General features: G+C 47.4%; 1 protein-coding gene across 3 annotated transcripts; it reads right to left on the reverse strand.

The window, feature by feature from the left end:
- Positions 1–5,562: 5,562 nt before the first annotated feature.
- On the reverse strand, positions 5,563–11,864 carry LOC121270631 (zinc finger protein 84-like). 3 transcript variants are annotated; one of them, XM_041176019.1, is made up of 3 exons: positions 11,729–11,768; positions 8,683–10,060; positions 5,563–7,190 (listed from the first exon to the last, which is right to left on the reverse strand). In XM_041176019.1, the coding sequence occupies exon 3, from the start codon at positions 7,080–7,082 to the stop codon at positions 5,709–5,711; it is 1,374 nt and encodes a 457-aa protein (XP_041031953.1). In that variant the 5' UTR covers positions 7,083–7,190; positions 8,683–10,060; positions 11,729–11,768; the 3' UTR covers positions 5,563–5,708. The 3 variants fall into 3 exon arrangements, with proteins under 3 accessions (XP_041031953.1, XP_041031952.1, XP_041031954.1); XM_041176018.1 differs by lacking the exon at positions 8,683–10,060 and having other exon boundaries at positions 11,729–11,864; XM_041176020.1 differs by lacking the exon at positions 11,729–11,768 and having other exon boundaries at positions 9,984–10,052.
- Between the last annotated feature and the right edge of the window lie 11,087 nt (positions 11,865–22,951).

Consider the following 22,951-nt stretch of genomic DNA (forward strand, 5'->3'; position numbering starts at 1 on the left):
CCCTCTGGGTGAAAAAACTCTTCCTCACATCCCCTCTAAACCTCCTGTCCCTTACCTTAAATCTATGCCCCCTGGTTATTGATCCCTCCACCAAGGGCAAAAGTTCCTTCCTGTCTACCCTATCTATGCCCCTCATAATTTTATACACTTCACTCATGTCCCCCCTCAATCTCCTCTGCTCCAGGGAAAATAACACCAGTCTATCCAATCTCTCCTCATAACTAAAACTCTCCAACCCAGGCAACATCCTGGTAAATCTCCTCTGCACTCTCTCTAGTGCAATCACACCCTTCCTATAATGCAGATTCCAAAACTGCACACAATACTCTAGCTATGGCCCAACCAGCATTTTATACAGTTCCAGCATAACCTCCATGCTCTTATATTTTATGCCTCGGCTAATAAAGGCAAGTATCCCATATGCCTTCTTAACTACCTTATCTACCTGTCCCGCTACCTTAAGGGACCGGTGGACGTGGACACCAAGGTCCCTCTGATCCTCGGTACTTCCCAGGGTTCTACCATTCATTGTGTATTCCCGTGCCTTGTTTGTCCTGCCTAACTGCATCACCTCACACTTCCAGTGTAAACTGGCTGCCATGAAACAGTAACAACTTGTATTTGCATAACACGATTAATGTAATAAAATTTCCCAAGGCACTTCAGAGGAGATTCATGAAGAAAAATTTGATACCAAGTCACACAGCGTTATATCAGGGTAGATGGTCAAAAATTTGATTTATGAGGCAGATTTTAACAACAATCTTTAATCAGGAGAGAGGTGGAGGTGTTTAAGAAGGGAATTTCAGAACTTCATGCTTACACATGGCCAACAATGGTGGAGTAGTTAAAATCAGAGATGCTAAAGAAGTCAGAATGAGAAGATTACACAACCTTAGTGGGTTGTAATGCCGGAGATTACACAGATAGAGAGCACAAGACCTTGAAGGGATTAGCAAATAAGCAAGTGAATTATAAAATTGGGGACAAAAACAAAAATACCTGGAAAAACTCAGCAGGTCTGCCAGCATCTGCGGAGAGGAACACAGTTAACGTTTCAAGTCCGTATGACTCTTCAGCAAAACTAAGGAAAAATAGAAAAGAGGTGAAATATAAGCTGGTTTAAGGCGGGAGGTGGGGGGGGGGGGGGGGGGGGGGGGGTGCGGGGCGCGCGTGGGACAGGTAGAACTGGATAGAGGGCCAGTGATAGGTGGAGATAACCAAAAGATGTCACAGCCAAAAGGACAAAGAGGTGTTGAAGGTGGTGATAATATCTAAGGAATTATCTAAGGCTAATTAAGGGTAGAAAGCAGGACGAGCAAGATAAAGATAGCCCTAGTGGGGGTGGGTTGGGGGGAAGGGATCGAAATAGACTAAAAGGTAGAGATAAAACAATGGATGGAAATACATTTAAAAATAATGGAAATAGGTGGGAAAAGAAAAATCTATATAAATTATTGGAAAAAAGGGGGATCGGAAAGGGGCTGGGGATGGAGGAGAGAGTTCATAATCTAAAATTGTTGAACTCAATATTCAGTCCGGAAGGCTGTAAAGTGCCTGTTCAGAAGATGAGGTGCTGTTCCTCCAGTTTGCGTTGAGCTTCACTGGAACAATGCAGCAAGCCAAGGACAGACATGTGGGCATGAGAGCAGGGTGGAGTGTTGAAATGGCAAGCGATAGGGAGGTCTGGGTCATGCTTGTGGATAGACTGAAGGTGTTCTGCAAAGCGCTCGCCCAGTCTGCGTTTGGTCTCTCCAATGCAGAGGAAACTGCATTGGGAGCGGCAAATGCAATAGACTAAATTGAGGGAAGTGCAAATGAAGTGCTCCTTCACTTGAAAGGAGTGTTTGGGCCCTTGGACAGTGAGGAGAGGGGAAGTAAAGGGGCAGGTGTTGCACCTTCTGCAGTTGCTTGGGAAGGTGCCGTGGGAGGGGGTTGAGGTGTAGGGAGTGATGGAAGAGTGGACCGGGGTGTCCCGGAAGGAATGATCCCTGTGGAATGCCACCGTGGGGTGTGAAGGGAAGATGTGTTTGGTGGTGGCATCATGCTGGAGTTGGTGGAAATGGCAGAGGATGATCCTTTGAATGCGGAGGCTGGTGGGGTGATAAGTGAGGACGAGGGGGACCCTATCATGGTTCTGGGAGGGAGAGGAAGGTGTGAGGGCGGATGCGTGGGAGATGGGCCGGACATGGTTGAGGGCCCTGTCAACCACCGTGGGTGGAAAACCTTGGTTAAGGAAGAAGGAAGATATGTCAGAGGAACTGTTTTTGAAAGTGGCACCATTAGAACAGATGCGACGGAGGCGAAGGAACTGAGAGAATGGGATGGAGTCCTTACAGGACGTAGGGTGTGAGGAGCTGTAGTCGAGGTAGCTGTGGGAGTCGGTAGGCTTGTAATGAATATCGTTGGACAGTCTATCACCAGAAATTGAGACAGAGAGGTCAAGGAAAGGAAGTGTCAGAGATGGACCATGTGAAAATGATGGAGGGGTGGAAATTGGAAGCAAAATTAATAAATTTTTCCAGGTCCAGATGAGAGCATTAGCAGCACCGAAGTAATCATCGATGTACTGGAGAAAAGGTTGTGGGAGGGGGCCGGAGTAGGACTGGAACAAGGAATGTTCCACATACCTCATAAAGAGACAGACATAACTGGGACCCATGCGGGTACCCATAGCCACATCTTTTATTTGGAGGAAGTGAGAGTTTAAGGAGAAATTGTTCAGTGAGAGATCAAGTTCAGCCAGACGGAGGAGAGTAGTGTTGGATGAGGATTGTTCAGGCCTCTGTTCGAGGAAGAAGTGGAGAGCCATCAGACTATACCAGTGGGGGATGGAGGTGTAGAGGGATTGGACGTCCATGGTGAAGAGGAGGCGGTTGGGGCCAGGGAACTGGAAATTGTTGATATGATGTAGGGTGCCAGAGGAATCACAGATGTAGGTGGGCAGGGCCTGGACAAGGGGAATGAGAATGGAGTCAAGATAGCAAGAAATGGAATTCCACGGGGCAGATACAGGTTGACACGATTGATCTGCTGGGACAGTCCTGTTTGTGGATTTTGGGTAGGAGGTAGAAGCGGGCCGTCCAAGGTTGGAAGACTATGAGGTTTGAAGCTGTGGAAGGAAGATCTCCAGAGGAGATGAGGTCAGTGACAGTCCTGGAAACAATGGCTTGATGTTCAGTGGTAGGGTCATGGTCCAGGGGGAGGTAGGAGGAAGTGTCTGCGAGTTGACGCTCAGCCTCTGCAAGGTTGAGATCTGCAGAGGTCAGTGCACCAGACAACAGCACCAGTCTTTTCAGCAGGTTTGATGACAATGTCAGGGTTGGACCTGAGAGAACGGAATGCAGCAAGTTCAGAGAGAGACAGGTTAGATGTGGATTTCAACTGAAGTTCCATCCCTCATGTTTCGAACCCACCCAGGATTACAGGTATCTCCGGGACATACAATGCTCCTCAGACTACTGTTCTCGTTGCATTCTGACATCCACACTCAGTGCCATGCACCACCATATGAACACACTCAACCTCTCCCTCCAGCAGCACCATTGTTTCCCCCTCCCTCACTCCCTCTGTCCCTCCTCACTCCCTCCCCAATCATTTCCTCCCCCTTACTACCTCCTCACTCCCTCACTTCCTGCCCCAATCACTCCTGTACCCCCAGTTTCATTTTATTCTTCGTTTCATCCGATGCCTCAACAAGAAACTTTGCCTCTTTCTTTCGGGTGCAAAGGAATGCAAGCTCCAACAACTCATCAACACCAACACCCATCTAGGACCCTCCAACCCTGCCTGTCCCTCTGTCCCCATCCCATCTTCCAATCCCAGCCGCGGCCGTGTATTCACCATACCCCCTGACCTTCCCCTCTCTGACGCTGAACATTCAGTGCTCAGCAAAGGACTTAGTTTCATACCCTTGTGCCCTCATCTCAATGAATTTCGGGCTTGGCACGATGCTGAATTCTTCTTCTGCCGTCTTCATCTCTGGGCTCACTTCTTTGGGCAGGAGTCCTCTCCCCGCCTCCAATATTATCCCTCCACCTGGACCCCTCCCTCTGGATTCTTACCTTCTCTTGATCTTTTCATTGAGAACTGTCGGCGTGACATCAGTCGTCTCAATTTCTCTGCTCCACTCACCAGGTAGTGCTGTTCCCATCTATCTGCTGCCCTTGTCTTTCTAGGCGATAGTGGTCTTGGGTTTGGAAGGTGCTGTCTCAGGAGCCTTGGTGAATTCCTGCAGTGCATCTTGTAGACAGTACACTGCTGCTACTGTGCGTTGATGGTGGAGGGAACGAATGCTTGTGAATGTGGTGCCAATCAAGTGGACTGCTTTGTCCCGGACAGCGCCCAGCTTCTTCAATGTTGTGGGGGCTGCACTCATTCAGAGAAGTGGGGAGTATTCTAACACACTGCTGACTTGTGCCTTGTAGACGGTGGACAGGGTTTGGGGATCAGGAGGCGAGTTACTCATTGCACAATTCCTAGCCTCTGACCTGGTCTTGCAGCCACAGTATTTATATGGCTAGTCCAGCTCAGTTCCTGGTCAATGGTAACCCCCAGGATGTTGATAGTGGCGGATTCAGCTACGATAATGCCATTGAACATCAAGGGGCGATGGTTGGATTCTCTCTTGTTGGAGATGGTCATGTCTGACACTTGTATGGCACGAATGTTATTTGCCACTTCTCAGCCCAAGCCTGGATACTGTCCAGGTCTTGCTGCATTTGGACATGGACTATTTCAGTATCTGAGGAGTCGTAAATGGTGCTGAGCATTGTGCAATCATCAGCAAACATCCCCACTTCTGACCTTATGATGGAAGGAAGGTCATTGATGAAGCAGCTGAAGATGTTTTGGCCTCAGACACTACCCTGAGGAACTCCTGCAGTGGTGCCCTGGAGCTGAGATGACTGACCTCCTTTGCGCTGGGTATGACTCTAATCGATAGAGATTTTTGCCCCTGATTCCCATTGACTCCAGTTTTTGCTGTATGTGTGAAAACTAACACTGTGCTTTTGGATGATATCACCTAGTGGTGGCATGTAGATGAGAAATAGGAGGGACCAAGGATAGATCCTTGGGGGACACTAAGGACTTTGGAGAGTAAATGGAGGTTGAAGATTGGGCAGCAGTTTGCAAGGATGGTGGGGTCAAGTAATGTTCTTTTTCAGTATGGGTGATGATGGATTTAAAGGTGAGAGTGATCAGAAGTGAGAGAGAAAACCGTTAACAATATCAGCTAACATGGGAAAAATGGATCATCAGCTGTTTAGTGGGAAAATCATTGAGGGACTAAGAGGTGAATAAGACGAGCTCTGACAGGGCATGACACAACTTAGGAGAGAAACTGGAGGAAGATGCGATCTGAGGGCTCGGACAAGGGGGAAATTTATAGACAGTTTGGCCCAGTGGGATAGTCGAAGGGAGGGAAGCAGCAGAGGCAGCTGATCAGATTGTCTCAATCTTAAAGACAAAGAAGTTCCATGAGGATGGAGATGGAAGAGCGAGAGCCCTTCAAAAGGAACTAACTTGTGTTTGGGATATTACGATTTGCCGCACTGTGTGTTTGATACAAAGCTGATTTATTTGATGTTTATCCAGAATATTAACATCTATTACTGGGCTGGAGTTCATTAACATCAGACAGAAAAAGCCCCAATGAACATGTTTGCATCCTGGATCAGATTAACACCAAAATACAACTCCTGCAGTCACTTGTGAACTCGCTGGTGAGTCTGCAGGTGGGATGACTGAGTGAATCCCTTCCCACACTCAATGCAGGTGAAAGGCTTCTCTCCAGTGTGAATTCGCTGGTGTACAGTGAGTTGAGACGATCGCCTGAACCCAGTCCTGCAGTAACAACACCTGAATGGTTTCTCATCAGTGTGGACACGTTGATGGCACATCAGTTCCCCGGAACTTTTAAAGCACTTCTCACAGTCTGCGCATTTAAAAGGTCTCGCCCCAGTGTGAACTCGCTGGTGTGCCATGAGGTGGGATGACTCAATGAATCTCTTCCCACACACACTGCAGCAGAACGGCCTCTCTCCAGTGTGAATGCGCTGGTGTACAGTGAGTTGAGATGATCGCCTGAAACCAGTCCCACAGTGAGAGCACCTGAACGGTCTCTCATCAGTGTGAACACGTTGGTGGCACAGCAGTTCCCCCGAGCTTTTATAGCATTTCTCACAGTCTGGGCATTTGAAAGGTCTCTCCCCAGTGTGAACTCGCTGATGGGACACCAGTTCCTTGGAACTTTTATAGCACTTCCTACAGTCTGGGCACTTAAATGGTCTCTCCTCAGTATGAACACGTTTATGGGACATAAGTTCCCCAAAACTTTTATAGCACTTCCCACAGTCTGGACATTTAAAAGGTCTCTCATCAGTGTGAACCCGCTGGTGTGTCAGCAGGGTGGACGACTGAGCAAATCCCTTCCCACACTCGGAGCAGATGAATGGCCTCTCCCCAGTGTGAATGCGCTTGTGCGCTATGAGGTGGGATGATTGAGTGAATCCCTTCCCACATTCCGAGCATATGAACAGCCTCTCCCCCGTGTGAATTCGCTGGTGTACAATGAGTTGAGATGATCGTCTGAACCCATTCCCGCAGTGAGAGCACCTGAACGGTCTCTCGTCAGTGTGAACATGTTGATGGGACATCAGCTCCCAGGAACTTTTGTAGCACTTCCTGCAGTCTGGGCATTCAAAAGGTCTTTCCCCAGTGTGAATTCGCTGATGTGTCATCAGGTGGGATGACTGAATGAATCCCTTCCCACACTCGGCGCAGGTGAATGGCCTCTCCCCAGTGTGAACACGCTGGTGTTTCAGCAGGGTGGATGAATGAGTGAATCTCTTCCCACATACAGAGCAAGGGAAGGGCCTCTCCCCCATCTGACTGTGTTGATGAGTTTCTAGCCCTGACTGGTAACATAATCCTTCCTCACAGTCCCCACATTTCCCTGATTCTTCTCCAGCATGACTGCACTTGTGGTTTGAGAGGCCAGATGATCGGCTGAAGCCTCGTCCATACACAGAACACATGTACGGTTTCTCCCCACTGTGAACGGTGCTTTTTTCTTTCATGTTCAAAATCCGATGATATTCAGGTAATGATAAATTGGGTGACTCTGTCAGATCCTGATGTGATGTTTGGTTTGAGTTTCCCACTGCAAATCCTCACCTTCTAGAATCCTGTAAAATTCATTTAAAACAGAAAAAAAGGAGTAAGAAAGAACCCGCAAAAGCACAAAGGCAGGTTGTGAAATTGAGCTGAATGAATATGGTAACTTGTGGGGCTAGGACTAGGAAAAAGTAACCATGAAAGCTGCCGGATTGTCGTAGAATCCCAATTGGTTCACTCATGTCCTTCAGCGAAGGCAACCCATCACTGGTCTGGGCCAATGCAAGACTCTGAAAATTACGGGAGGAGATGGGGAGAGAGGTGGGAGATGCTAGGGCAAAGGTGAGGGATTTTATATATCTACAACTCGGCCAGAACTTTAAACCCTCAACCTCCACCACCTAAGAGGACCAGGGTGCAGATGTACGTGAACACCATCACCTTGAAGTTCCCCTTCAAGTCATGTGATGTCCTGATTGTCTGACATCCAGTACTAGATGAGCAGAAATTTCTTTCAAAGAGTCCCTGCTAGAAACTCTATTCCCTAGTCACTGACTCCATCCCTCTCCCTGGCAACTGTGTTTTTAAAAATTATTTCATAGGATGTGGGTATTGCCAACCAGGCCAGCATTTATTGCCCATCCCTACTCGCTCTTGAGAAGGTGGTGGTGAGCTTCCTTCTTGAATTGCTGCAGTCCACGTGGTGTATGTACACCCACGATGCTGTTAGGAAGGGTGCTCCAAGATTTTGACCCAGTGACAGTGAAGGAACGGCGTTTTATTTCCAAGTCAGGATGGTGTGGGGTTTGGAGGAGAACTTCCATGTGGTGGTTTCCCATGCATCTTGTCCTTCAAGATGGTAGAGGTCAAGCGTTTGGAAGGTGCTGCCAAAGGATCTTTGGTGAGTTGATGCAATGCATCTTGTAGATGGTACAAATACTGTGTGAGCTAAAGCAGACTGTTTACAACCTCAGTGACACACTTGACTAGAAGATGAGATGCCAACTACATATCTGCACTATCAGTAAGATTGCCTATTTCCACTTCAGTAACATCACCTGACTTTGGCCATGCCTCAGTTCACTTGCTTCTGAAACTGTCACTTTTAAACCTGATTATTCTAACATGCCCTTAGCCGGCCTAACACATTCTACCTCCTGTAAACTTGAGATCATCCAAAACTCTGCTGCCCATGTCCTCACTCACGCCAAGTCCCATTCGCCTATCATCCCATGCTCGCTAACCCACATTGGCTCCCGGTCCAGCAGCACCTCAATTTTAAAATGCTGATCATTGTTTTTAAATCTCTCCATGGGCTCGCCTCCCCCAATCTCTATAGTCTCCTCGAGCCCTACAACCTCCGAGATCTCTGAGCCCGACAATTGTCCGACATTCCCACCGGAGCCGCATTTCCAGCTGTTGGAGCCTGCAACCTGCAGCCTGGAACTCAAGAGTGGGAGAAGGGGGTAGAATGAAGAGAGACCATATAGACTAACACTCACAGCAATCTACAATCCACTTACATTACCAGGAAAGTGAGAGACAGAGTTTAGAAATGCTCACCAACATGTCTCCAGTAAAATATCACAAGAGGAAAAGATTTTAGTTCTTAAGAAAGAAAATGCTGGAAAAACTCAGCAGGTTTGGCAGCATCTGTGGACAGAGAAACAGAGTTAATGTTTTGCATTTACATAACTTTTCTTCAGAACAGTTTCCTGTCTGCAACTCCTCCCCTTCTAACCTCATCAAAAGGAATTTTCAAAATCCATCACTATCAGTTCAGGATAGAAATTCACAATTTTTCTTCCTGTTTCCCAATCCTGTTGGGGCACACGTGTGGACTGCTGCACATTGTCCCCTATAAAGATGGCCACTGCACAGGCGCACTGCTGCACATTGCCCCCTATAAAGATGGCCACTGCACAGGCGCACTGCTGCACATTGCCCCCTATAAAGATGGCAGCCGTTAATCATTCGCATATTCGGAGCTGTTGCCCGGTAGGTGTAAACGCAGGAAACATGTTGTTCGGGGTCTGAGGTCCCCACCAGGTGTTACTGAAATCTCCCCGTCAATCCGTCAGCTCCATTCCTCCCTGCTGGCTCTATCTGAATGGTCCCTCTCGTATGACTGTGCTGGTGTGTCAGTTCAGCTGGTGAACAGCCTTTCTGCATTGTGATTGTATCTACATGTTTTCTGCTCAGACAGGTAATTGAACACCATCCCAGTCAACAGTGACTACAGCATGTTTTATCTCAAGCCTGAGCCACAATAAAAAGTTCCAAAGCCCTTAACACACAATCCCCACTTTAACCTGGTTGATTCCCCATCCCTCTGTCTCCAGTTTGGTCCCCAGAACACTGCCATCATTTGCATCCAAAAAGGGAAACGCACATATTCCACCAAGGTAAATGTTCCACTCGATGGTGCAACACCCCTATGATTGAAAGACAGCAGATCCTCTGGCTCAGTATGAGCTGTGCTTTGGTAGATGGGCTGGGAATGTAATACAAACACGGCTTTTTGGATGGTTCATCAACTCCAAGTCACAGTCCTCAGTGAAATGATCTGAGGGCTGAATGGACTCCCGGGACTGTCTCATAGCACTTAGTTCTAAAAGAATGGAATCATATCTATCCAGCCATCCTATCTAACCATCTTTTATCAATTCAATTCTTTCATTTATATATAATTTCACATTGATTGTTCAATGTATATTAATAGATGAATTTATCCATCTGGTTAAGTCACTCTGATCCCCTTTAAGCTGGTTCTCTAACTGCAGTTTGGTCCAATCAGTAAATTGCAGATAACTAGAAGCCCCCTGTTCTCTACAGCCCTTTTTTGAAATGAATTATACAAACACCAGGATTCCATTCGAGATCCCTGCAGGATTCTTCTCTTTTCCATTAACAAGCCACTTCAAACTTCCAGTTGGTCACTCTGGCATTAAAGGAATAACAGTTAGTTTCGATATTTGATTGTAACCAACTCCCAACTATTCACCTCTCCAATAATCAGCTGAAAAAAGTGCTTCCATTGAGAACCGATGTCTTTGTCTCGTTTCCCTCCTATCATGTCCTCTCCAAGCTCATCTTATCCAAAAGATCCACCTCCTTCTCTCTCGCCCCCATTTCCACTAAACTGTTGATCGACCAACTTCCCTCCCTGGCCCTCGTGTTAACTGACACTGGAAACAGTTCCCTTTCCTCAGCTATTTCCTGCTCCCTTTTAAAACTGTCATCACACCCAACCTAGGGGAGGTGATGGTGTAGTGGTATTGTCATTGGACTAGCAGTCCAGAAACCCAGGGTAACGTTCTGGGGACCTGGGTTTGAATCTCACCATGGCAGATGATGGAATTTAAATTCAATAAAAATATGGAATTAAAAGGCTTGATGATGGCCATGAAACCATTGTTGATTGTTGTAAAAACCCATCTGGTTCCTAATGCCCTTTAGGGGAAGGAAATCTGCTGGCCTACATGCAACTCCAGACGCACAGCAATGTGGTTGGCTCTTAAATGCTCCTGGAACAAGGGCAATTAATAATGGCATTAAATGCTGGCCTCACCAGTGATGCCCACATCCCACGAATAAAAAAAAAACCCTCAAACCCCCATCTTCAATCCCTCTGTTGCTGCAAACCACCCCCCACCCACCCTCAAGTCCTTGCAAACTACCACCTCATTTTCAACCTCGCATTCCTCTCGAAAGTCATTCCTCTCAAATCTGTCACCACGACTCTGTGTTCGAACCTTTCCAATCTGGTTTCTGTCCCTGCCCCAGCACTGAATCCAGGCCACAAAGGGACTGTGGGGCATTATCTTCCTCATACTTCCTGTCCTCCCACTGTCCAGCTGAATGCCACTGCCCTCACTTGGATCCAAAGAATCATCAGCAATGGCTTCTCTTCTCGTCTCACGACCTTTGGAGTCTCCCAACGATCTATCGGTGGCCCCTCTACCCTTCATCTATATGTTGCCCCTTGGTGCCATCATCTGAAGACAGGACGTCAGGTTCTACATGTATGGTGATGACTCCCTTCTTGACCTCGCCACCCCCTCTCTGGACCCTTCCAGTGTTTTTATGTTGTCAGCCTGCTTGTCTGTTCTACAGCCCACCTGACTGCCAGCCTGCAGAAACTTCAGCTCATCCAGACTCTGCTGTCCTTTAACCCAGCCATCCCCAAGTCCGACTCCCCCATCACGCCTTTGCTCACTGACCTACAGTGGTTCCAGCTCCACCGGTGCCTCCATTTTCAAATTCCAATTTCTTGTTCAACTCCCTTCTGGGCCTCACCCCCTGCCTATATCTGTAACCTCCTCCAACCTTCAGAGAGCTCTGCATTCCTCCAACTCTGGCCTCTTACACATCCCTCACTCTCTCTGTCCCATTCGCCAAGCCTTCAGTTATCGGCCCCAACCCTGGAACTGGAGTAGGTCATTCAGCCCTTTGAGCCTGCTCTGCTATCCAGTTAGACTCTGGCTGATCAATTAGCCTCCTCTAAACTTGAAGAACAAATAACTGAAAGGTTAACTCCAGCCAGTTATAGAGGTTATTAACAGCAGCAGAAACAAACCCAAACTATCAGAACAAACATGGTTCAGACCTGGATGTGACTAACAACAGCAATAACAGGAGAATCCACCTCCAGAAGTTATTTGTGAACTCGCTGGTGTCTCATTAGGTTTTGTGACTGAGTGAATCTCTTCCCACACATGGTGCAGGTGAATGGCCTCTCCCCGGTGTGAACTCGCTGGTGTGTCAGAAGGTCAGATGAATTAGTGAATCCTTTCCCACACACGGAGCAGGTGAACGGCCTTTCCCCAGTGTGACCACGCTTGTGTTTCAGCAGGTGAGATGAACTGCTGAATCCCTTCATACACACAGAGCAGATGAATGGTCGCTCCCCAGTGTGAATTCGCTGGTGTGTGACAAGGTTGAATGATCGATTAAATCCCTTCCCACACATGGAGCAGGTGAATGGTCTCTCCCCAGTGTGACTGCGCTGATGACATTCCAGCTGGGATGGAGATCTGAATCCCTTCCCACAGTCCCCACATTTCCATGGTTTCTCTATGGTGCTGGTGTCTTTGTCTCTCTCCAGGTTGGCCAATTCCACGTCAGTAGGTCCTCCCTTTCAAATATCCTGTAAAAGGACTTTACAAACATCAGCACTGTCAGTACAGCATAGAAATTCAGATCAGAAAATTCTAGTTTCTATGGAACATGTTTTCCTCACCCTTTCCTGCAAAGCAGTAAATCCTCATCCCACATACTCTCCCCCTCCCTTTGTTGGTATCCAAATCCAGGGTGACCAACTGTTCAGTATTTTATGGGATTGCCCCCTATTTGAGTTAACTGTCTCAGGCTGCACAGTGCCAGAATGCTGTTTGTCCAATAAATTGGACCTGCGCTGCACCCTATTCAAACAGTTCTGGCAACCAAACCTCATCCCTACCCATCCTCAAAGCTCTGGCAACACCTCACTCAAAAGCCTCCCTCAACCCACACATACAGACCCCATGGCAGGCCGTCCCTTATTTTCCTTTGTGAAAATTGTTCACCCTGCCAAACCCATCACATCATCTCCACCACAACAAAAACAAAAATACCTGGAAAAACTCAGCAGGTCTGCCAGCATCTGTGGAAAGGAACACAGTTAACGTTTTGAGTCCGTATGACTCTTCAACAGAACTAAGGAAAAATAGAAAAGAGGTGAAATATAAGCTGGGTTAAGGGAGGGTGGGACAGGTAGAACTGGATAGAGGGCCAGTGATAGGTGGAGATTGCCAAAAGATGTCATAGACAAAAGGACAAAGAGGTGTTGACGGTGGTGATATTAGCTACGAAATGTGCTTAATTGTGACATTAAGGGTAAAAAGCAGGACGGGCAAGGTAAAGATAGCTCTAGTGGGGGTGGGGTGGGGGGGGAAGGGATTGAAATTGGCTAAAAGGTAGAGATAAAACAATGGATGGAAATACATTTAAAAATAATGGGAATAGGTGGGAAAAGAAAAATCTATACAAATTATTGGAAAAAAGGGGGGATCGGAAAGGGGGTGGGGATGGAGGAGAGAGTTCATGATCTAAAATTGTTGAACTCAATATTCAGTCCGGAAGGCTGTAAAGCTCCTAGTCGGAAGATGAGGTGCTGTTCCTCCAGTTTGCGTTGAGCTTCAGTGGAACATTGCAGCAAGCCAAGGACGGACACGTGGGCACGAGAGCAGGGTGGAGTGTTGGAATGGCAAGAGACAGGGAGGTCTGGGTCACGCTTGCGGACAGCTTACGTCATCTCCACCATTCCTTGCTGTACTCCCAGTTTTCTCACCCTCCCCCTCCCCCACTCTGGCTGGGTTCAGTTCTCAAGCCCCTCTGTGCAGAGTGAAAATATAACCAATGAATCAATAATTTTCTCTGGGTCACTGGGACCCTGAAGCCCCGCCCACTCTTTGTTGCTTCACCTCGATGGCCGTGCATAAAGTTAAAAGGTAACAAACGGGAGACCTGCAGGTTTCCTTCCTTCCCACAGATCAGATTCCTCATTGGTTTGAGCCCAAAGTGTAACCTCTTATTTATTGTCCTCCCTTCCCCCCTCCTCTGACGTGAACCATCCTCCACTCGCTGACCCAGGATGGCGGCCGTTAACCTGGGCCTGTTCCCGGGAGGGAGAAGCCCCGCAGCTGATAATTATTCATAACGGTTACTCCAGCTCACAATGCCCGGGGAGTGATTGACGCGAGGAACGGACCAATAGGAAGAGGGATTCGGGCTGGAGGACCGAACGGGAGCGGCTGGTCACCAACCAATCCGAGTGAATGAGGGGCGGAGCTGAGCCCATTGCTCCCTCACTGTGTCCGCAGGCGGCCCGGCTGCACATTGTCTCCGACAAAGGTAGCGGCCGTTCACCCGGGCCTGCCTCGGGGAAAGGCCCGAGCAGCTGCAGCCGGTTCAAATGTCCTACCCGAGCTTCACACTCGAGGCTTGGGGCCCCTCACGGGCTGTTCGTGAAGCCTCCCCGCCCACACTCGTCGGCTCCATCCCCTCCCTCATGACCCACCCAGCAATATTTTACCGGCCGAGAATTTCGACGCAAATCGCCTCAGCTGTCCGACATCACCCGCACTGCGCATGCTCCAGCTCACGAAGCCTGATTGACCGAGCGCTCTGGAACATTCGGTAGACGGGGCGGGGCTGGAGGACCGAGCTGGAGCGGCTGGTCCTCCAACCAATCGGAGTGAATGAGGGGGGTGCGGGGCTGTGCCAGGATCTCCCTCATTGGCTGAAACTCTGCATCATTTTGGAAGCTGATTTGACTCAAACTCCAGGGAAAAACTGGACCTTTGTTTGTGGCTTTAAACAGATGAAACCCTGTGGGTGTGGGGAAACGTTTCAACATTTGTTAGTGAAACAATGAAGGGAACACGATGAAACAATGTAGAAACAATTCAAGGGCTGACTTAAAGGCAGACAGGGAATATCACCATCAGAACAAGGAGAGTCCCTGGTTTCAGGGATACGATATACAAGCCTCTAGATAAAAGGGGAAAAAACATGCCCAACATCGCCCTCATACTGATGGCCACCTGCTACGGGTCAGTCTGTTCCAGGATAGATTTCCTGGTTGTGTCCCGTGCATTCACAGTCAGACCCACCGACGTCAAGCCGGTGTTCTTCTCTGACCACTGCCTCCTACTGCCACTTACAGAAGGACCAGAGGGTTGGCAGGGGAACATGGAAGCTAAACGTGAAACTGCTGACCCCAGAGAACATTGAGGAGCTCAAGAGGGATTACAAAGGCTGGAGAACCATGAAACCCCACTTTTAGTCACTGACACACTGGCGGGAAGCGATCAAGGGAGACATCAAGAGGTTTTTCGTCCTCAAAGGCACCCAGAAAGCTAGAAAGGAACAGAGGGAAATGTCCCGACTCCAGAAAAACATGCAGAACCTGCTCTGGCTGCGGTCGATGGGGGTTGAGGTCAAGGAGGAACTCCAAGAGGTGAAGAGCCAGCAAGCCTCGCTCTTTGCCTCGGAGGCCTCCAAGATCATCTTCCGTTCCAGAGTCCGCTCCGTGGAGCAGGACGAGACATGCTCACGTTTCTTCTTTCAAAAGGTACACACAGAGAGCTCTGTGATTAGCAGCCTGAAGGAAGAAGATGGCTCAGTAAAGTCATCGCAGTCCGACATTTTGAGGATCAGCAAATCTTTCTATGCCGGATTATATGACGTGAAGCTCAAAGACAGCACGGCCTCCCAGTCCTTCCTGTCCTCTATCACGGAGGTCTTAGATGACAGCACACGGGAGAGTCTGGACAAAGCGCTAACTCCTGACGAACTGACTGAGGCCCTTGAGTCCTTCGAGAAGAGTAAAACTCCCAGAAGCGACGGCTTGCCGGCAGAGTTGTATTCGGCTCTGTGGGACTGGATCAGCCTGGACCTGCTAGAAGTGTACGAGAGTATGCTCCTGGCCGGCAGTATGTCAGAATCCATGAGGAAAGGCATTATCACCCTCATCTACAAGCACAAGGGGGAAAAGGAGGAAATTAGAAATTGGCGACCCATTTCACTGTTGAATGTGGACTATAAGATTCTGTCCAAGGTCATCGCCAATCGGGTCAAATCCGCTCTGGAATTGGTGATTCACCCTGACCAGACCTGCACTGTGCCGGGCAGGAAGATCTCTGACAGCCTCATGCTGCTCAGGGATACGATTGCTTATGCACAGGACAGGAGTGTGGATACCTGCCTCATCAGCCTGGATCAGGAGATGGCCTTTGACCGAATATCACACACTTACATGGTGGATGTGCTCTCCAAAATGGGGTTTGGGGAGGGAATTCGCAATTGGATCCAACTGCTCTACACTAACATCAGTAGTGCAGTCTCAATCAATGGGTGGGAATCAGATAGCTTTCCGATTAAATCTGGAGTCAGGCAGGGCTGCCCTCTCTCGCCTGTTCTTTTCGTGTGTTGCATAGAACCCTTTGCTGAGTCCATCAGGAAGGATCCGGGCATAAGAGGAGTGACGATCCCAGGCAGTGGAGGCACTCAGGTCAAAGCCTCCCTGTACATGGACGATGTCGCAGTCTTCTGCTCGGATCCGCTGTCGGTGCACAGACTGATCCACATCTGCGACCAGTTTGAACTGGCCTCGGGAGCCAAGGTAAATCGTGGGAAGAGCGAGGCCATGTTCTTTGGGAACTGGGCTGACCGATCCTTTGTCCCCTTCACTGTCAGGGCTGACGGCCTGAAGGTGCTGGGGATATAGTTTGGAGGGACCTGGGCATGTGTTAGAAACTGGAAGGAGCGAGTGTCTATGGTGAAAAGGAAACTGGGCATGTGGGAGCGACGCTCCCTCTCCATTGCAGGTAAGAACCTGGTCATCAGGTGTGAGGCACTCTTGCTGTTGCTGTACGTGGCGCAGGTCTGGCCCATTCCAGACTCCTGTGTGGTGGCGATCACCCAAGCCATCTTCCGCTTTATCTGGAGGTCGAAAACGGATCGTGCCCACAGGGACACGATGTACAAGCCTCTAGATAAAGGGGGAAAAAAACGTGCCCAACATCGCCCTCATACTGATGGCCACCTTTGTGTGCGGCTACATCAAGCGGTGCGTAGACCCTCAGTATGCAAACACCAAGTGTCACTACATGCTGAAGTTCTACCTGTCCCCAGTGTTACGAAGGATGGGTCTGGCCACGCTGCTGCGGAACGCTCCAAGTAGTTGGACTGTGCCGTACCACCTGTCCCTCGTGGGAAAATTTATGCAGAAAAACACCTTTGACCACAAGTCCATCAGGCAATGGTTGGCACGTAACGTCTTAAAGGCCCTGAGGGATAAGGAGAGGGTGAATCCTGTGGGATGGTTCCCTGAGCAGACTGACAAAGTCATTTGGCAGAACGCCTCATCGCCAGAACTTTCCAACAAGCACCAAGACGTAGCTTGGCTGGTGTTGAGAAAGGCCCTCCCTGTAAGATCCTTCCTACATGCCAGGAGTCTCACCCCCTCTGCACGTTGCCCTCGAGGTGGCTGTGGTGGGGAAGAGACCATTGTTCACCTCCTTGTAGACTGTGCCTTTGTAAAGAATGTCTGGAGAGAGATGCAGTGGTTTCTGTCGAGGTTCATCCCAAGCAGTTCTGTGACACAGGACTCTGCTCTACGGGCTGTTCCCAGGGACACACACCGAGACAAAGATCAACTGCAGCTGGAGGATCATCAACTCGCTGAAAGACGCTCTTTGGTCTGCTCGAAACTTGTTGGTCTTCCAGCGCAAAGTGTAGTCCCCGACCGAGTTTTGCAGACTGGCATATTCCAAGGTCCAGGACTACGTGCTGAGGGACACAGTTAAGCTTGGGGCAGCCGCCACAAAGGCGCAATGGGGAAGGGTCACTGCCTAAGACCTTTCTGCCATCGTGCACTGAAGGGCTGTGAACGGTAAAGAGCCCCTCGGGATGTACAGCTCAAAATGAATGTCTGCCAATGATTGTAATATTCATTGTTTGTACTGATACACCTTGTGATTCATGTTGTAAAAGTTGAACCTGATTGTATTTTTGTGATGGTGATTTTGAAATGGTTCGAAATGTTTTTGAAGATTTATGAATAAGGTATATTTTTGCAAAAAAAAGTGAGGGAGAAGGTTTGTCCCAAAGACAATCTCTTCTGGTATGTGTGCAGGGGATGTGCTGAATAAATGAATGGTTTCAAGAGATTAGATGATATATGTTTTCTAGATTGGACCTTAAAACCTGGAACTCAGAAGGATATGGATTTGTGTTGCAGGGCGCGGGTGCGAGAGGGGGAGATCTGGATCAGTGAATTACTTCAGTAAGCCTTAAAATCAGAGCGACAGTATTTCAGAACTGACTCCTGTAGGGTAAGACTGATGGAAGCATTTAAAGTGGTGACAGTAGATGTGTTGGAGGATGATGTGCACAAGGAATTTGTGAACCATCCGACGATAATAGTAAGGGGAAAGGAATGGATCTGGAAAGCACCAGACATTTCATATATTATTTATTATAGCAGATACTTCATGTTGTTTCAGGAGAAATGGGGCCTGGTTGTGTCGATGCCAGATTTTACATGGCAAGCTGTCAGCCTGTGGTTTGATCGTAGATTAAGAATCTCTGAGTGGTACCATTCAAATCACTCAATGGAACTCTCAGAAGCCACATTGTTTGCTCAAAAAAAAGGAAGGTTTGTGTTACAGCTAATGAGAAGCACACACACACACACACCCATGAATGCAAAAACACACAGGCACAAACAGAGAATCACATTTACACACACAAACACTGGAATAGTTGCTTGGTTGTACAGAACTTGAATATTGCTGAAAGGAGACATATCTAATCTTTTTTGTCTTGCACTCATCAGGAGACTTACAAGAATACCAATAAAAGGGGAAAGCAACAAGTTATTCTGTATGTGATGAGACTGTTGATTGGTTGTCAAGTGGTGTTGCCATGGACAATGCACCAGTGATGGTGACTGACAGTTAACTGCCAAACATTGTTTGAAATTTAAACCAGGCAGTTTTTTATTTTTATTCAATAATGGGATGTGGGCATTGATGGCTAGGCCAGCATTTATTGCCCATCCCTAACTGCCCTTGAGAAGGTGGTGTTGAGTTGCCTTCTTGAACTGCTGCAGTCTCTGCAGTGTAGGTACACCCACAGTGCTGTTAGGGATAGAGTTCCAGGATTTTGACCCAGTGACAGTGAAGGAACAGCGATATATTTCCAAGTCAGGATGGTGAGTGGCTTGGAGGGGAACTTCCAGGTGGTGGTGTTCCCATGCATCTGCTGCCTTTGTCCTTCTAGATGGTAGCGGTCGTGGGATTGGAAGGTGCTGAATAAGGAGCCTATGTGAGTTCCTGCAGTGCTTCCTATGGATGGTACACACTGCTCCCACTGTTCGTTGGTGGTGGAGGGAGTAAATGTTTGTGGTATTGTTGCAAATCAAGCTGGCTGCTTTGTCCTTAATGGTGTCAAGCTTCTTGAGGGTCATTGGAGCTGCAATCAGACAAGTGGAGAATGTTCTATCACACCCCTGACTTGTGCCTTATAGATGGAGGACCCACTTTGGGGAGTCAGGAGATGAGTTACTTGCTACAGGGTTCTGAGCTTCTGACCTGTTCTTGTACCCACAGTATTTATATGTCTGCTGCAGTTCAGTTGCTCATCAATGGTAACTCCTAGGATGTAGATGGTGGGGAATTCAGTGATGATGACGGCTTGAATTCCAAGGCTTGGGGTGGGGTGGGGGGTGGGGGTGGTGGGTGGCGTTGGTTCGATCCATTCTTGTTGTAGATGTCATTGCCTGGCACCTATGTGGCACGAATTTTACTTGCCACTTGTCAGCCCAGGCCTAGATATTCTATAGCTCTTGTTGCATTTGAGCATGGACTGATTCAGTATCTGAGAAATAGTGAATGGTGCTGGACATTGTGCAATCATCAGAGTATATCCGCACGTCTGACTGAATGATGGAAGGAAGGTCATTGATGAAGCAGCTGAAGATTTTTGGGTGCAGGATATTACCCTGAGTGACTTCTGCAGTGATGTCCTGGAACTGAGATGGTTGACCTCATACAACCACAAACATCTTCCTTTGTGTTCGCTATGATTCCAACCAGTGGAGAGTTTTCCCCCTGAATCGCATTGATTCCAGTTTTGTTCAGGTTGCTTGATGCTACACTTAGTCAAATGCTGCCTTGATGTCAGGGGCAGTCACTCTTACCTCATGTCTAAAGTTCAGCTGTTTTGTCTAATGTTTGAACCAAAGCTGTAATGAGGTCAGGAGCTGGGTGGCCCTGGTGGAACTGAAACTGAGTGTCAGTGAGCAGGATATTGCTGAGCAAGTGCTGCTTGATAGCACTGTTGATGACCCCTTCCATCACTTTACTGATGATCGGGAACAGATTGATAGGGCGGTAATTGAGTGTGTTAGATTTGTCTTGCTTTTTGTGTACAGGATATACCTGGACCCTCATTGGTCAAGGAATTACCCCGAGGATTGAGTCAGCGAATGGCTGTCACCTATTTTGTTTCACTGAAACAGGCGCAATGTATGTACATGTTCTTTCTGTCTGCAAGTTACAGGGCCCTGTGTATTAATACATGTACCTTCCAGTGCATGCAAATGCACCACATTGCAAGCCCAACTGACAATCTTAAATTGGTCGTCAGCATAATTCTTAGCACACTGAAGATTATTTAGCAAATGTTGTCCAATCAAGGAATCACTTCTAATGTTGGACACTGTGTATTGAGTTTTGCAAGCATGGGGTGCTTGGGTATGGTCTGTACCCTGCCCATTGTGATCAGCGGCTGGGACATGCTGTTTGATATGATCCGCCAGTCTTTGGGACATACGGCCTACATACCGAGCATCACACTGGCACTGTCATGGTATGTAGACCAGTTTAAGATTGTTAGTCAGGCTCTCAGTGTGGTACATTTGCATCTTCTGGAAGCTACATATATTAATACACAAGACCCTGTTCTTTGCAGACAGAAAGAACATGTACATTCATTGTGCCAGTTTCAGCTAAACAAAATAAGTGACAGCTATTCACTGACTCATTCCTCAGGGCAAGGCCTTAACCAATCAGGGTCAAGCTGAAGTTTAAATTTCAAACAATGCTTGGCAGTTAACTGTCAGTCACCATCACTTGTGCATTCTCCATGGCAATGTCACTTGCCAACCAATCAGTACTCTCTTCACATACAGTATAAATTGTTGTTTTCCCCTTATATTGTCATTCTTGTGTGTCTCCTGATGAGTGCTAAATGAAAAGCTCAAACATTACTCTTTTTTCAGCAAAACACAGGAGTACTCCCTGTCCCATCAGGTGGACAACAGCAGATAACCTGACTAATACTGAGGGATAAGGTATTGGTGTCTGTAAGGCCCAGAGTAATTCAACATTCTAAAAATTAATTTATGGGACATATTATTGCCCATTCCTGATTTCCCTTAAGAAGATGGTGGTGAGCTGACTTCTTGAACCGTGGCAGTCCATGTGGTGTACATACACCCACAGTGCTGTTAGGGAGGGGGTTCCAGGATTTTGACTTAGTGACAGTGAAGGAATGGTGGTATAGTTCCAAGTCAGGATGATGTGTGACTTGGAGGGGGACTTCCAGGTGATGGTGTTCCCACCAATAGTATCTTCCAGTAACTGTGAGTGGTTTTGGTCATACAATTTCACTGTTTTCTCTAAATCTTAAATCAATATTGAACAACATCTGGGACATTGGAAGCAATAAACAATAACACTGAGCAATTTATTGTCACCCTGAGTGATCATTCCCAGTGGGAGTGTAAAATTCCGGACAACATCCCTGGATAATCACAGCATCTACTTTCCTCTTGGTATTACAGATGATGCTGATTCTCCTTACATTGATGGTCTTCTTGATGAAGAGAATTCTAAGACAGGTTACAAGGAGAAATAATATAATGGAAGTTCAAATAGTCATTTGGCAGTACAGAAATTGAGTATTGATGAAAAAGGACACGTTGTCAAAGCTTTTCATCTTGCACTCATCAGAACAAATTGCAGAAGTACCAAATGTGAAAGGAACAACAACTTATACTTCATGAGAAAAGAGTACTGATTGATTGGCAAGTGGACTCTGATTGGCAGAGGCATAGACATGGAGAATGCGCCAGTTTACTGATGCCTGACAGTTAACTGCCAAGCTTTGTTTAAATTCAAACCAAGCAGGTTGACACTGATTGGTCAAGGCATTTCCCTGGGCAATGAACCAGAGAATTACTCTCACCTATTTTGTTTAGTTGAAACAGGCACAACGTGTGTGCATGTTCTTTCTATCAGCAAAGAATAGGGCCCTGTGCATTAATATATGTAGCTTCTAGCATGCGTAAATGCATCACACTTCGAGTCTGACTGATAATCTTAAATTAGTTGTCAGTGTAATTCTTAGTGCACCCAAGATTGTTCAGAAAATGTCCAATTGCAGAATCACATCTTATGTTGGACACTGTTTTTTGAATTTTGCAAGTGTGGACTGGTTGTATACAGTTGGTAACTTGCCTATTGTGAACAGCTGAAGGGACATGCTGTTTGATATGATCCGCCAGTCTTTGGAAGTACAGCCCATATACATCACATCAACACTGAAGCTCATATACCACATTATCCATTTGTGTGATAGGCAGAACATCTTTTTGGCTTGATGGCAGCATCCTGTTCGTGGTGAATACCACTTGTGTTGCAACTGAATGAATTGTTCTTCCCTTTACATTTGGTATTCTTGTGAATTGTCCTGATGAGTGCAAGACAAAAAGCTTCAACAATGTTTCTTTTTACAGCAATAATGGAAATGTTTGCACTGACAGGGTAGATGCTGAGAGGTTGTTTTCCCTTGTGGGTGAGACTTGGACTGGGGGCAGAATCTCAGAGTAAGGGGATGCCCACTTAAAACAGAGATGAGGAAGAATTTATTCTCTCAGAGGGTGGTCAATCTGTGGAATTCCTTACCACAGGGTATCGTAGAGTTTGTGTCATTAAGTATATTCAAGGTTGAGATGGACAGATTTTTAATAAGTAAGGGAATCAAGAGTTATGGGGAAAAGGCAGGAAATTGGAGTTCAGGATTATCAGATTAGCCATGATCTCACTAAATGGCGGAGCAGACTCGATGGGCTGAATGGTCAACTTCTGCTCCTATGTCTTATGGACCAAGAGAAAAGCTTTGAAGCTGCAAATGGAAGGATCTTCTTGAGCTTCAAGGTGGGAAATGTAGACAGAGGAAGGCCAGGTGAGTAAAATTAGAATAATTCTAATAACCTTAT

The sequence above is a fragment of the Carcharodon carcharias genome, chromosome 27 (assembly GCF_017639515.1).
Source record: "Carcharodon carcharias isolate sCarCar2 chromosome 27, sCarCar2.pri, whole genome shotgun sequence".
Lineage (NCBI taxonomy): Eukaryota > Metazoa > Chordata > Chondrichthyes > Lamniformes > Lamnidae > Carcharodon > Carcharodon carcharias.

What these genes read in the sequence shown, in the direction of transcription:
- LOC121270631 (XM_041176018.1), bottom strand. Translation starts at nt 7,082, where the DNA reads ATGAAAGAAAAAAGCACCGTTCACAGTGGGGAGAAACCGTACATGTGT.